At 46.1% G+C, this 14,417-nt stretch overlaps 1 protein-coding gene across 1 annotated transcript; it reads right to left on the reverse strand.

Moving 5' to 3' along the window:
- Positions 1 to 418: 418 nt before the first annotated feature.
- On the reverse strand, positions 419 to 13,947 carry RND3 (Rho family GTPase 3). Its single transcript, XM_066553276.1, has 5 exons — positions 13,784 to 13,947; positions 13,605 to 13,692; positions 7,043 to 7,152; positions 4,986 to 5,120; positions 419 to 2,447 (listed from the first exon to the last, which is right to left on the reverse strand). Exons 1-5 carry the CDS (start codon positions 13,931 to 13,933, stop codon positions 2,196 to 2,198), a joined length of 735 nt encoding a protein of 244 aa, XP_066409373.1. The 5' UTR covers positions 13,934 to 13,947; the 3' UTR covers positions 419 to 2,195.
- Positions 13,948 to 14,417: the final 470 nt, after the last annotated feature.

A 14,417-nucleotide genomic window follows, 5' to 3' on the forward strand; every position in this document is an offset into this window, starting at 1 on the left:
CCTGCCTGGGTTGACACCAGGAGAGGCCCTTGGGAGGGGAGGATGAGCTGCAGGTTCTGTGTCCCAACAGGACACAGGAATTCCAGGACAACTCAGAATTCTAAGAATCCCTCAGCAGTGCCAGCATCAGGAACAGCCCTCGGATGGGAATGAGATTTTCTGGCAAAGAACAACCTGCAAACTGAATTTGAAAATGTGAAAATTCAGCTTGAGAGGCAAAGCAAAGCAACCCCCACGTGTTTGCTTTGCTCCTCTGCCTCTGGCATTTTTGGGAAACAACTCTGGGAAAGAACCCACAGCAAAGTGGAAAATTTAATGCCCAAAAGGCTGTTGCAAGAGAAAGATTCCTATTCAAACCCCAGCACAATTATGCCCCAAAACACACAAATATTAATGAACTACCACACAAAGGTCATTTCCACCACAAGAAAATTCCTTTTTTTGTTTTTTAATTCAAAGAAAAAAATGGTATTTTAATAAATACTGCAGAAACATTAACCAAACATACAAAGTGACTTCAACAATTAAAAAAAAAAAAGTAATGAATGTCCTGCTTTATAACAGTTATAACTTATTTTTCCACAATATTTAAATACAGAAAGAAGCACTTACCAGCTATTTTGTAATACTGCCCTAAGAGCACGGTTGCATCAGTTAAAAGCTTATTATGGTGGTCAAAAATGTCTTTTTTTTTTTTTTTTTTTGTGGGAAATAACCAGAATGGGAGTGAGATTTGTCTTCTTTTCTCAGATGAAACAAAGTGCTGGGAACACACAGAACTGAGAGTTAATTATGAGTTCATCTTTACCTTTGCACGAGTGAACAGAGCTTTTAAACACTTCAAAAATGAAGCATCACCATTGGGTATGAAATGCTTGTCCTCCACAAGCAAAAACCAGCCTGCTCAGAGCTTTGTCTCCTTCCTTTGGGAGAAGTTTGGTGAGTCAGGAAGAGTTGCAAACCATTGGAAAAGGCTGATTTAATTCAGTGTAACAACAGCAAAAAGGGATTGTACTGAACCAGTTCACCCCATTTCAGGATTTGGGGGCTGGATACTTTTGTGTTAATCCTAAAACTAAGAGCAGTATCCAGTTCCCACTGGGGACACCTTAAGGCCTCACAGTTCTTCAGACCCCTTTTCCTCCCCAAAATGAGGAGCACCACAAAAGGCTCAGCTGGCTCATTTGCAGGTTTTTGAGGGGTATTTTTTTTTTGTTTGTTTGTTTTTTTGTTTTTTGCAGTGAACCACATCCCAGAAGAGCATTTCTCTGCAGCTTTCTGCGGGATCCATGGGCTCTCCAGCTCCTGGGAGAAGCCCAGGGGGGGTTTTGGGGCTTCCCCAGGTGGGCAGTAAGGCTTAAGGAACGATCAGGGCTGCAAAACCACCACGAATCATTTGCCATCACAGCTCTCAGCACCTCCCACTTGAACCTACAGCAACGAGGCCACACAGAACACCAGCACTGGGCACCAACTCCACTCCACATCACAACCACAAAGAGGAACAGCCAAGTCAGAGCCCTGCAGGGCTGCTTTGCCCCCACTCCCCTCCCCCCAAACCGCATCCATCTCATTTCCACGGAAATTCTGGGAATCCTCAAACAGTTGTCTTCATCCCCATCGTGGATCAGCAAGGCAAAACTCCAACATTTTCCTCTAGGTGACACACACGGCCTCGGTATCCTCTCCATTTTCACAATCAGCTACTAAAAAAATGAGATCAAATCCTTTGGAAAACCAACTCTAAGGTCACGGGGATAGTTCCTTAATGAGAAGGGGCGTGTTAATAACGTCTTCATTAAAAAAACCAAAATCCCATTAAACTATTATTTGAATGAAATCAAAGTGGTAGCATCCAGGAGCAGAGCGTTACTAAAAGAAACAAGCACTGTCCATCACATCTCTCCTTTGCAGGGTTATTTTCCCAATCACTCTCTCTTCTCTCAGCACATTCAAACGTTTTCCCTTTTATTATTATTTTTTTTGGCATTGTCTTCAAACAGAAATTCCTGATGCCACCTCTCTCAGAGCCTTTTCTTCCTGCTGCTCAGTCCTTAAGTACAGTCTCACACAGCAGGAGAAGTCTCCATGAAAGCACTGGCAAAGCCCTCATTAAACACCCTGTGGCTGTGACTTCATTGAGCTCCAACCCCTCCTGGATCTTCCTCCTCCTCCTCCAGGAAATCCCAGCTCCTTCACATCACCGTGCAGCTCTTGGCTTTGTCCTTTCTCAAGTCCGTGGCCACTGTGGACAGTTCTGGCCTGCCAGGCATGTGTGAAATTCGCTTTGTGGCCCTCTGAGATTTGTTTCGTTTCACATTTTTGTTTGTTTTGTTCACACACGCCAGGGTGGCGACGTGAAAAATGTCTCTGACACTGTTTTCTGACTGTAAGGCTGAGCATTCGATGTATGTGGCTGCTCCAATCTGTTTGGCCATATTTGCACCCTGAGGGGAAAAAGGAACATGTGATCAATACCAAGTTGTGCAAAATCCTCACAATTCCAGCTCTGCGCTGTTTGTCTGGAAAACCCAAAGCTGACTTGGGAAAATAAACAGAGAATTGCTTCCAGGAGGAGTTAAACAAGTGTCCAAGCATTATCTGCTGAGCTGATAAACACAAATTGGGAGAGAAAAAGAGCTGAGTGACTGCAGCCTTTTCAGCAGTTTCACCTTAACCTGAATCTGGGAAATTCCTGGAAAATCTGGCAGCTGAAATCTCCAAAGAGAAAGTCTGTGCCTTAAGGAATAAGCAGCTGCCCTGAGCTGGAGCAGAGCCCCTGTTCCAGCTCCAGGAAGAGGGCAAAGTTCTTAGGGAAATGTGTTCTGGGAGAGTTTTATCAACTTCCTGATAGGGAACAGAGGAAAAAGGGCATGAGGGGTTATAGGAGCCCATTTTTAATTTTTATTTGGCCATATTTGCACCCTGAGGGGAAAAAGGAACATGTGATCAACACCAAGTCGTGCAAAATCCTCACAATTCCAGCTCTGCGCCGTTTGCCTGGAAAAACCAAAGCTAACTTGGGAAAATAAACAGAGAATTGCTTCCAGGAGGAGTTCAACAAGTGTCCAAGCATTATCTGCTTGGAGAGAATTGGGAGAGAAAAGGAAACAACTGCAAAAAGCCTGAAGGGTCTGTGTGAGGCCTTTTCAGCAGTTTCACCTTAAGCTGAATCTGGGAAATTCCTGGAAAATCTGGCAGCTGAAATTCCTTAAGACACAGAATTTCTCTTTGGAATAAGCAGCTGCCCTGAGCTGGAGCAGAGCCCCTGTTCCAGCTCCAGGAAGAGGGCAAAGTTCTTAGGGAAATGTGTTCTGGGAGAGTTTTATCAACTTCCTGCCAGGGAACAGGGGAAAAAGGGCATGAGGGGTTATAGGAGCTCTTCTTTAGTGATTTTTAAGAAGTCAAAGCAGGGATTTTTGTTCCAGCAGCACAAGGCAACACGTGACAATAGCCCAGGATCCCATGGTGGATTTTGCCACTGGAACACAATACAGTATTATGTGAAAAACCAGGAGTTGTTCCAAGGGAATTTGATTTCTGAGGGGTGAATCTTTACTAAGTTACAAAAACCAACCACATCCTTGATTTTGCTACTGAACACAATACAGCATTAAGCAAAAAAAAGGGAGTTGTTCCAAGGGAAATTTGATTTCTGAGGGACGAATCTTTACTGAGTTACAAAATCCAACCACATCCTTGAGGTGCCACCCCCGTGCCTGCCTCCAGCCCCTCGGTGCCAGCCTGGTGCCACCAATCCCTGGGCACCCAGCTTCCTGTTTGCCCTGCAGTGATGCTGCCCCTTATCAGTGGCAGAGGGGAGAGGCCTGATAAGGCAGCAGGAGCTGGTGGGAGCAGCCCTCCCCACAGTCAAACATCTCAGCTCAGCCTCAGAAATGTTTGCTCAGGTGGAGCTGCCTGAACTGGGAGGTTGGAGCAGGGTGTCACCAGCCTGTCCTTACCCTCCCAGAGCTTCCTGATGGACTTCAGAGGAATGGGAAAGCTCTGACTCCATTCCAGGCAAGGGGATTTAGAAAGAGCTGTGTCCTCTGTGTTCAGCTGACTCCTGCCCCTCTCAGGGGTACAGGCTGAGCTGTGAATCCAGGGGGAAAAAATCCACCTGCCAGCAGAGTTTTGATCACTCTCATGGAAAGACTTGATTTTACTGAAGTCCTGCCATTTTCCAGGGTAAACATGCTGCATCCTTAGTAACCCCACATCAGGAGCTGCTGCTTTGGAAAACATGAGGGAGAAACCATCCCAAACTGTTTGCTAAAGCCACTGAGGTGACTCGTGGAGGTGCCACCGTGCCTCCCACAGGGTGATTCAGCTGCCATGAATGATCACACACATGTGAGTAATAAAGGGAAGCTCACCTCAGAGCAGTTTCCCTGTTCCCTGCATCCTGCTCTCTCCCATGACCTCATTCCTTTCCCTTTTCTCTCCTCTAATGCCTGCCTCCAAACTTCTCCCTCCCCCAAGAGCAAAGAACTCATCAAGAATTAAGATGCCTTCTGGTGCTGCTGCACCTTCAGAAGGACAGACAAGGAGTTTTTTAAGGAATTGGGGACAGGCTATACTCCAATATAATGTCATGATTCTAAAGTCAAACAACATTCAAATCTGAAGTCTGCAGACAGCAATTTTTACCAATTTGTCAGTGAATAAACAGGATGTGTCACCTTTTAGCTACATTTTTGGCATGTGCAGGCACAGAAAAGCAGGAAGTTTTTAACAACTCACCTAAACAGCAATTTGCAACCAAAAAGCCAACAATTTATCATGTTTAAAGGGATGATTTTATGATGTACTGTGGGGCTGCAGGACTTCCTTTAGTCCTACACAGCTTTCAAACCAAGGCAAATCTGCCTTTTAGGCTGCACTGGTGTCATTGTGAGGCAGAAGCTGCCCACAGTGAGGGCTCCAGTGACAGAAAAGGGGTTTTTCCTTCCCTCCTGAAGGGCAGACAAGGAGGTGGCCCCTACCTGGTCGTAGGACACGGGGGTCTGCCTATGGTTGGAGAGCTCCACCAGCGTGCTGACATCGGTGCGCAGGTCCGACTTGCAGCCCACCAGCAGCATCTTGGTGTTGGGGCAGAACTCCTGGATCTCCCCTTTCCACTGGAAAATTGCAAGTTTCGTTAATTGCTGGAATGCTGAGAATTTTAGACTTTTCTTTCTTTTAGACTAAACCCCAAGGGAACGCTGCATTTGACTTAAGGCGGCGGAGAAAGCTTCCAAAATTGAAATTTTGAATTCTAAAATTATAGGTGTGTGGTTTGATTAGAAGTGTGTAATATCACACAGTAGAAAACTTATAGTTTAAAGTTTTAGGCTATAGTAATTTATATAAAATAAAAGTTTTAAGACAAAAGCTGGTCTTTCTTCATGGGTTTGGGTGGAATTGTGTAATTAGATTAAAAAATCCACACTACACGCCACGAGTAGTTAGTTATTAAGTTAAAGATAAAAATAATTTAAGTGTCATTTCTTAATTAGATAGTTTATCCTTGAAAAACCTTGTAAAAAGAAATAGAACTCCATTTTTAGTTTATTAAAGTAAAATACTGTAGAAGTCAACAGTTGGTAAAACTGTGATATAAATTAAAACTAATAAACATCTAAGTCCAAACAAAAACTACCATCTCACACATTTAATCCTGACCCTAACAAAGTAAAAAGATAAAACTCAACAGTTAAAGTTTAAATCCAAAGAGCCAATAAGTAACAACTTTAATCAGTCCTGACATCCCACGCTGAAATATTTTTATGTAATGTCTGGATTTGCCTTCAAGGTAATTTGCTGAAGGCATCAGCTCCAGCAGAACTTGGTCAAGGATGAAATCTTCCTATCTCACACACTCATGAATTCCACTGGCTTACTAATCAGGAGGGAATGAGTTATGTACCCACATGAGCAAAGGTCTGCAGAGCTGCTGTTTCCCACACCCAGCCCCAGCAGAAATGGTGTCCCCACCTTCAGCTGTACAACCACAGGGCTAAATGTGGGTTTATTGCTGCATTCTCACCCCTAAAACTACACAAATCTGCCCCAGGGGAAACAGCAAGGAGCCCCTCAGACAGAACTTGGGATAAATTCATTTGGTTTCATCTTTCTGCAAGGTTATGTTGAGAACTCAAAGCCAAAACTTCACAGCATAATCCAAACAGATGATACTCCCTAAAATTTAAGGCTGTAATTTGGGTTTTAAAGCATTTTAAGTAAAATCTCCTGCAGGATTAAGTAATCAAGCATGAGCAGGGACAGAAAAACCACAGCTCTGGATGCTTTTTGATACAGACAGAGTAGTTTTGAAGTATTTTTTGTAGGCTATTCAGAGCATTGTAAGGCACTTTATCCCAGTGAGACAAGAATCACTGGCCCCAGCCTCAGAAAAAAAAAACAACTTCAGGTCATTAAGCCCCAAACCCACCACTGTGAAGCTGAGTCATGCTCAGCAGCCAAGGAGAGGACCAGGACCACCCTGCAAACACAGAGCCTGACTATGGAAATTCCATGTTTGAGCTCGTGGGAAGTGTGCACAGGCTGGGATCAGTGATCTCATGAAGGGCTTGGGGCAGGGCTGCATTTCTGTGCCACTGCAAGCTCTGCTGGTGCCTTCCAGAGGCATTTGTCACTGCTCCTTCACACATCAGCCTCACAAATTATGTAAGGCCGTGGCAGAAGTCCAAACACTTGGCAGATAATTTTTGCCCAGCGAAGTTTCCCAATCCTGTTACAGGAACATGTGAGATACAATTTCTTACAGCACCTCACACCACCCTCAACAATTCCTTGCTGTCTCAGGGCTGAGGAATGAGAATTTCCTTCAGCCTCCAAGTGTCCATTAGCGAGTTTTTGTTTTCAATTAACATCCACCCCTTTCAAACAAATGACCTCAAATTAAAGCACCCTCCTGTCATCGCTCCATTTAAAGAAACAAAGTGGAAGTTTCCAGTGTAGGAACAGCACCACTGCAGGGGCATTTCAAGATGAGCTTGTCCAGCAGAGCTCTGTGCTCAGGGCTTGCTCAAGCACTTGCCTTTTTTAGGACACTGTCCAGGGTTTCTGGCCGACTGATGTCAAAGCAGATCAGGACAGCGTCGGAGTCGGGGTAGGAGAGCGGGCGGACGTTGTCGTAGTAAGGAGAGCCTGCAGGGAAAACACAAACAACATCTCCATTAATTGCTGCTTTCCTCTTCCTGCAGCCATCCAGACAGCCTGGAGAGGCTTTCAGCAACAGCCCCCCAGTGATCCATCAGCCACCAAAGGCTTGGGATGCTCCCAAGGAGAGGGAAACACTAGAGCTCAAGTTTAAGGCCCAGCATTAACCTGCAGGAGAACAAATCCTCCGAGCCCAAAAAAGGTTTTTCTAAAGCAGATTTGAAATTCCTCAGTTTTGATTTGTCTAACAGTTAATTTAAAACAAATAGCTCCAAGTGCAAAAAGCATCTTTAGCTGTCACATTGGCAATGTTTAGAAGAAACTCTTGCTTCAAATTGAAGAACTTGTTGCAGGAAACAGATTTCTAGCAGGGAAAAATCCCAATCCTGCAGGCAGGCACTCAAGTTATTTGTCACAAAAAGCCTCATTAATCTGTACACCAATAAAGCTTGCAATAAATGTTTATGTTTAGCCCATAAACCAGATTTTTATCAACGAGATCAAAGCTAATTTAGTAATCTGGGGGAACAGATGTAGGTACAGTGCTGCTCTTTGTACTTGTTTTACTTGCAGGCCTGTGGAGGGGTTTTCTGCTTTCCTTAACAGCAATCATGATGTGGAGAGTTAAAATCTGTCCAGAGTTTCAAATCGTATTTTAATCATCTGGTGAATTTGGCAACAGGTTTGAGGGGGAAAGAAAGGAAAAAAAAAAATCTTTGGTTTTTCTAAGAAGTTGCTCAACCACCATTAGGTTTGGCCTTAACTGTGCTGAGCTTCACTTCCTGAGGAAAATACATTTCTTAAAGCATTTAAAAGGGCATTTAAACCATTTCGTGGTCCAACAGGGCAAGGGCTTGGGCAGCTTAAAATTAATTTTCTCAGCCCTCACACATCCTTACTTCTGTAAATCCTAAAATACAGCAGAGCCCCTAAAACACAGCATGGAATACCCTCCCCCAAGAACCCAGCTCACAGGATTTTGGGGGGTTATCAGCTCATTATCCCACGGATTTCCCAGCTCTCCAGAACTAATTGGCTGCAAGGTCTCTGATTATTAACTGGATTAGAGGAATTGCTCAGGTTTTGCCCTGACAGACAGCTCAGGCTGTTGCACAAGGAATGGTGTGAAGGGCTCGCAGATGACTTCACTTGGAAGGCTTCTCCTGCACGGGAAAGGAGGCAAGAATCCCAGGAATGTTGTTTTTGAAATGAGGAATAACACATGGGGAGTGAAGCATTACCAAAGTAGGTAGCAGAAGGTAATTTGGTGAACGAGAAGGATTTAATTCGAATGCTCATCTCTGTAAACGATGTCAATCTGACAGAGCTGTCAGAAAAGGCTCTTCACACCCCACTTCAGCTGAATCCAGCACAAATGACACGTTGGGAACAAATCTCAGCGAGGTGACCTGGAGTTAACTCCTCACTGCAGCTATCAATGAGCATTTTCCACTGCTAATTACAGCCCAGGATCTCCAGCACTGCTGTTACAGCCCTGTCCTGCAGCCCCAGGGCTGGGTTCTTCACCCTGGAGCCCCAGGCTGGGTTATTTGTCCCGGACAGGAGGAACTGCAGCACCCAGTGGCACCGAGAGCCACCTGGGTGACATTAAAGCACTGCCACATCTCCCTGAGCTCCAGCAAGCACGGGCAGGACTGAGGGAATCCTTAATGGGTGCTGGCTAGAAAGGAGTCTCAGCAAAGCCTCACCCAGAAACTCATTCCTCACACAAATACCTCTGGGCTCACTCAGCAGCTCCAGGGATCCCATTTATGTGCAGGAGATGGATTTGTGCTCACAGAGTCCCCACCTCCAGCCCCGAGACTCCTTCCCACCCCTGCTTTGCTTGGAAGGTTCTTCTTTCCCCCCCCCCCCCCCCTTCTTTGAATTTCTCCTATTTCAGACGCTGAGCTGGAATAAAAGCACTTTTAGCAAGCTTAGGAGAGATATTTCCCAGCTTTTCTCCAGGCTGGTGTGTGGCAGAACAAACAGAGCCCATTTCAATTCCTGGAGCTGCAGGATCCACAAAGGAAATTTCCTGCTCTCATTTATAACCAAAGCTTTATTCCTGTGCAAATAAAGAGGGGCTGCAGCCCTCACTGTGCAGGCCTATTCAAGCTGGCATTTTCATGCCTTTGCCCAGAGAAACCCTCAGAAGGCAGGAATGTGAGGAATGAGGCTCGCTCAAGTCTGAACAGACAACTCCAGCACAGCCCAGCCAGGCTGCTCCCTCTTTTTCATGTTCCTCTGCAGATTTGAAGCTGTGCCAACCCTCGAAAACAGAAGGAGAATGTGGAACTGGAGCCATGGTATTTGTGGGGAGAGAAAGAAAAAAGAAAAAAAAAAAAAGCCTATTTGTGTTTGGGATTCTGTTCCTGCAAAATAAAACATTTTTGGCAAGGACAACATGGGTGGTTTTTCAGTCTTATCAAGGAGTTGCTGATAAGGCTGTAGTTCATTTTCCTTTGTGCTGGACATTTATTCCAGCTGCAATCCTCCTATTTTTTTTTAATTTGTTTGGCAGCTTCAATGATTTCAGCCAAAAATACTTGCAACATTAAGGATGGTCTGCTTTTGAAACCTCATGTTTCATGCAGAGTCCAACAAAAATTCAGCTTTTAGTCTGAAATAAAATCCCTCCCCAGCAATATGGCTGGGTTTGGCCTAGAGGGGATGCCAAGCTCAGCTTTAAATATTGCTATCTTAATAAAGAACAGAATGACATCATTAAAAGCTGAAGAGTATTTAATTTTGGGGTGGTTTAGCACCACTTGAAGGTGCTGGATAAGGGAGAGGCGTTTGGCTGGAAGATGCAAAGGCACCAGGAGGGTTCAGCTGCACATCCTGAGGCCAGGAGGGCTCAGTAACAGGCAAGACTTTCCTATTTCCACACCAGCAAGCAGCCACCAGGAATTAGGCTTTGGAGCCTTTTGGAGCCCAGTCAAGTGAAAGAACAACAGATGAACAGCAGCATTCTCACTCCCAAACCCTTGGGCTCACTAATTATCCCAGAAAACACAGCAAACACTGCCTGCTCCAAGGAGCTGATTCAGTGCTGATGGTTTTCCTCCTTCAAAAAAACAAAAAAAACCCAAAAAAACTGGGATGACTGAGGTGGATTTACAGTGCAGGTTATCTCCAAGCACAGAGATATCAAAATATTCACAGTTTTTTGTAGGATCACACCTCCAAGGGAAAACTTTGGGAGGGCACTTGGCATTCCCAGGCACCAATTCTAATTAATTCCCGTGTAAATGTAATAAGAAAACCCTGCTAAAACGGGCAATTAAAACCAGAAAATCACAGAATTCAACAAGAGAACTGGGAGGCAAAGACAGCAATTGGACTTTTCCTTTGCAGTCCTTACTGCCAGGGAATTTGGGGAATTAGCAACTTTAATTCCTTCAAGTTTCAGCTTTCTCCTGAAAGGTTTGAGCACGAAACTTTCCAATTAATTTCTGTTGGTAGATGGACACTGAGCACATTGTATACAATAAAAATCACAGCAAAACTAACTTGACTCTCAGCTCCAAGGCCCTTCTGGGTTTAATTACTTGCTAATCCCCAGCAGTTGTAAGTATTTCTGGCCCTGTTGAGAATTATTTTATTGGAGTAGCCACAGTTCAAGCAATAAAGAAACCCCCTAAAACACATTTTAGGGAGACACAGGTATGTACACCTAATTAATGGCATTTCTAAGCCACAGCTGCTGTTGTCTTAGCAAGAAATATAAATATCAAAGGAGCCAAAAAAAACTTGATAAATGCAGATTAGATGGTAGAAAAAGGCAACTAATACAGATTTTTTTTCCTTCGCAGTGGCCCTGAAAGTACAAGATGAAGCTTTCACCTGGAGAAACTTTTAATATTCCACCTCACACAAGCAGCAGAACTCCCAAACAGCTCAAGACTGCCACATGTTACCACAGAGCAGAGTAATTTATGGTGTAGTGAGATTGCAACCAGACATTCCTGCTTTGAGAGAGGGCTGGTAGTCCCAAACCCCATTGAAATTCTCCTTGGCAAGTGCTTCCCTTAATGCTGTGGCTAATTTAAATCCTTCTAATGACTTGCAGAACTAGACAGCACCAGCAAACATTTGAATAATGAACCTTCCCGTTCCATTCCACTCTTGCTTGTCCCATATTCCTATGGGCAAATCCAAGATGCAACAACAACTCCCCAATGAATTTTGAATTTTCTATCAGTTGCATGACACCTACAAGTTCTCTGGTAAAAACACATTATTGTCGTTGGTATATAAAGAATTACAAAGCAAAACTGTGGCAGCAGGGCCCGTTCTCACCCTCACACAACTATTTTAACCAATGGCCACAGCTTTTCTGATTTTCCCAGGGAGCAAAAAAGGAGCCGGAGGTGGCAGTACATCCTTCCAAAGGATTCACTGCAAAACCTAATTATCAACTTTAATTCAAGGCTGTTAAATGCTCCCAGTTAAAAAAAAAAAAAAAAGGAGTTAAAGATGAATACAAAATACTGATTGAGTCATCTTGGAAGTATCTGCAGCATACTCCAAAAAAACCTCAATTAAACAGCATCTTTTCCCCCCTCCCAAGAGATATTCAAGCACCACGAAACCTGCAGCCATCACCTCCCCCGTGTTGCAATGATCAGCCATCTTTTGAAGTTAATTAGATTTAGTCCTGCTTTAAAAATGCCATTCAGACATCTCTTCCAACTCGGTAGAGGAGCAGGACAAAGACTTGTAAAAATTAAATTACCAAGACTTTCAGATAAGGCTAAAACACTCCCTTATCTTCTGCTGTCTGTTATCTGCTGATGAGATTTTGCTCTGGGTTCATGGGCTTGGGCAGAGCTGGGTTTTTGCACTGGCTGAGAATGGATGGTGTTCACGGAGCCAGAATTCCTCATCCAGAGTCCCACAGCCAGAGGATCCACTCAGTAAAACCGAGCACTGGGTCTTTCAAGCATTTCCTCTTCACTTTGGGGTGTCAGACAAATCACCCACTTGGTCTCAAGCTTCTGACTCAACCTCATTTGCTCTGAGTTCCAGGACACAGGACAAAGGCTGGCAGGTGTTTTTTCTTCCACTGCTTTTGTCTTTTGAAGTGCCAGGGAATATTTCATTCCATGGGTGTCTCCAGCCTTTGACAAACAGATTCCAAACCTTCCCACGTCCAGCCCGTGTGTGTGTTGTATGTTAATAAAGATAACATTTTCCAAAATAACTAATAATTTTTAATAAGCCCTTGCTCCATAGTTCCAGGCAGCTTAGCAATCAGCATGAAAGCTCCAACCAGACATACTCCAGAAATCTGCAAGTCTCACTTGGCACAAGATGAAGAAAAAAAAAAAAAAAAAATCAGCTCAGAGCAAAGCTGATACTGGTTGTGGGCAGAGGCTGCCTTTTCCCAGTAATCGTGTTGCAAGAATTTGGAATCGTTTCCTCAACAGCAAGAGGGAAGCCAACCCGCCGCCTAAACTCCTCTTTTAAACAGGGATTAACATTTTCATTCCTGGTAAAAGAACTGCTGTCGCGCTGAGGAGGAACTGCCGGGTCCAAATTCAGCATTAAGGAGCCATCTACACAGAGAAAGAGAGGCACTGCGTGCTCTGCCAAGTTCCCGCAGGTTTTTTTGCCAATCAGCTCTGCAGATGATGTTGATGCACACCTCTGGTAATGGTTCCTGGTGTCATTCCCCCCTGGACATCCTCAGCTCTCCACAGGCAGAGCCACACCGGCTCCCCACGCTCCTCTCCAGCACTGAGGCAGCGATTTTGGGGTGCTCCCTCACCCCCCTGGCTGTGTGAGCAGCCCAATTATCCAAATTATCAACGACAGGCGGATCTAGAGGAGCTCCTGTCTCAACATGCGAGCAGAGCCAGCCAAACACCAAACCCCTCAACCTTGGAGCCGTCTGAGCCGGTTTCTTCCAGGTAAAACTGGAAGAATGAAGAGCCTGATGGGGGGAAAGGATGGCTCCCTCCACATCCCAGAGAATCAGAGATAAATTCTAAAGGTTTTCCCTAAAAGCCGTTCCTGGCCTTAGAGACTCTCTAGGACACTGAAAAGTGCTATGTTTTGTAAAAAAAACCAAGGAGGCATTAAGGAGGCCCCCAGGAGCTCCAAAGCGAGCTGAAATAATTCACCATTAGCACATAAACACCTTTTCCCTCTCCTAGGAGGCCAAGCTGGGTTTGCAGGCAGCAGAGCAGCCCAGGTACCCCCGGAGCTCCCCAGAAAGCTCCTTCCAGCCAGGCAGGTGAGAACACATTCCCCTGCAATGCTGACAAACCGCTTCCCGGAGCCTTGTCCACACCCTCAGCCAAGCACATCCCGCAAGGATAGCTGAGATTTTTGTCCAAAAGCCGTCAGAAGCAGCCGCACGCGGAGCCCGCCAGCCCCGCCGCTGCTCCCGATCCCCCCCGAATTGCCGGGATGCCAACAGGAGCGCTCACCCGAGGTGTCCCAGAGGCTGAGCTCGATGCGCTGCGTGTCGATCTCGAAGCTGGCCGTGTAGTTCTCGAACACGGTGGGGACGTAGCTCTGCCGGGAGACAGCGCACGGTCAGCCCGCGCCCATCATCGCCGCCGCCCCGACCCCGGCCCCAGCCCAGCCCCGCTCCCGTCCCGCGCACCTCGGGGAAGCAGTCCTTGGCAAAGACGTGGAGCAGCGCCGTCTTCCCGCACTGGCTGTCCCCCACCACCACGATCTTGCACTTCACGTTCTGGTTGGGATCCATCACCGCCTTGCTCGATAACTTCTGGCTCGCTCTTCTTTCCTTCATTGATCTCCCCTTAGTCCCTCCGGCCGGCCACAACAGAAGAGAGGGAAAAAAAAAAAAAAAAAAAAACACCAAAACCAGCCAAAAAACCAAACCACACCCGGGCTCCTCGAGAAAAAAAAAAAAAAAGTAAAAGTGATATGAAAAGCACAATAAAGCCGCCGCGGTGGAGGAGGCAGAGCCGCGGACGCGCCGCCGCCCGCCCGCCCGCCGGTCCCGCGCTCACTGCTTTGTCCCCCCGCCGCCCGCCTCCATTTATAGCCTCTCGCCCGCCAATCACCGCCCGCCGCCGCCAGGCCACGCCCCTCCGCCGCGCGCCGCCGGGGCAGTGCGCCCCCTAGGGGAGCCGGGGGGCAGTGAGGGGCGCCCTCAGAGCCGTGGGGGACGTAAAGGAGGGGGCTGTGGTGTTCATCTGGGATTTTATCTGTAAATGTCGGCGGTGGGAAAGGGATCTGGGGCTGTGCGGCCTCCGGAGGTGGTCCGGGGT

This window comes from Molothrus aeneus, chromosome 7 (assembly GCF_037042795.1).
Source record: "Molothrus aeneus isolate 106 chromosome 7, BPBGC_Maene_1.0, whole genome shotgun sequence".
In the NCBI taxonomy this organism is placed as follows: Eukaryota; Metazoa; Chordata; class Aves; order Passeriformes; family Icteridae; genus Molothrus; species Molothrus aeneus.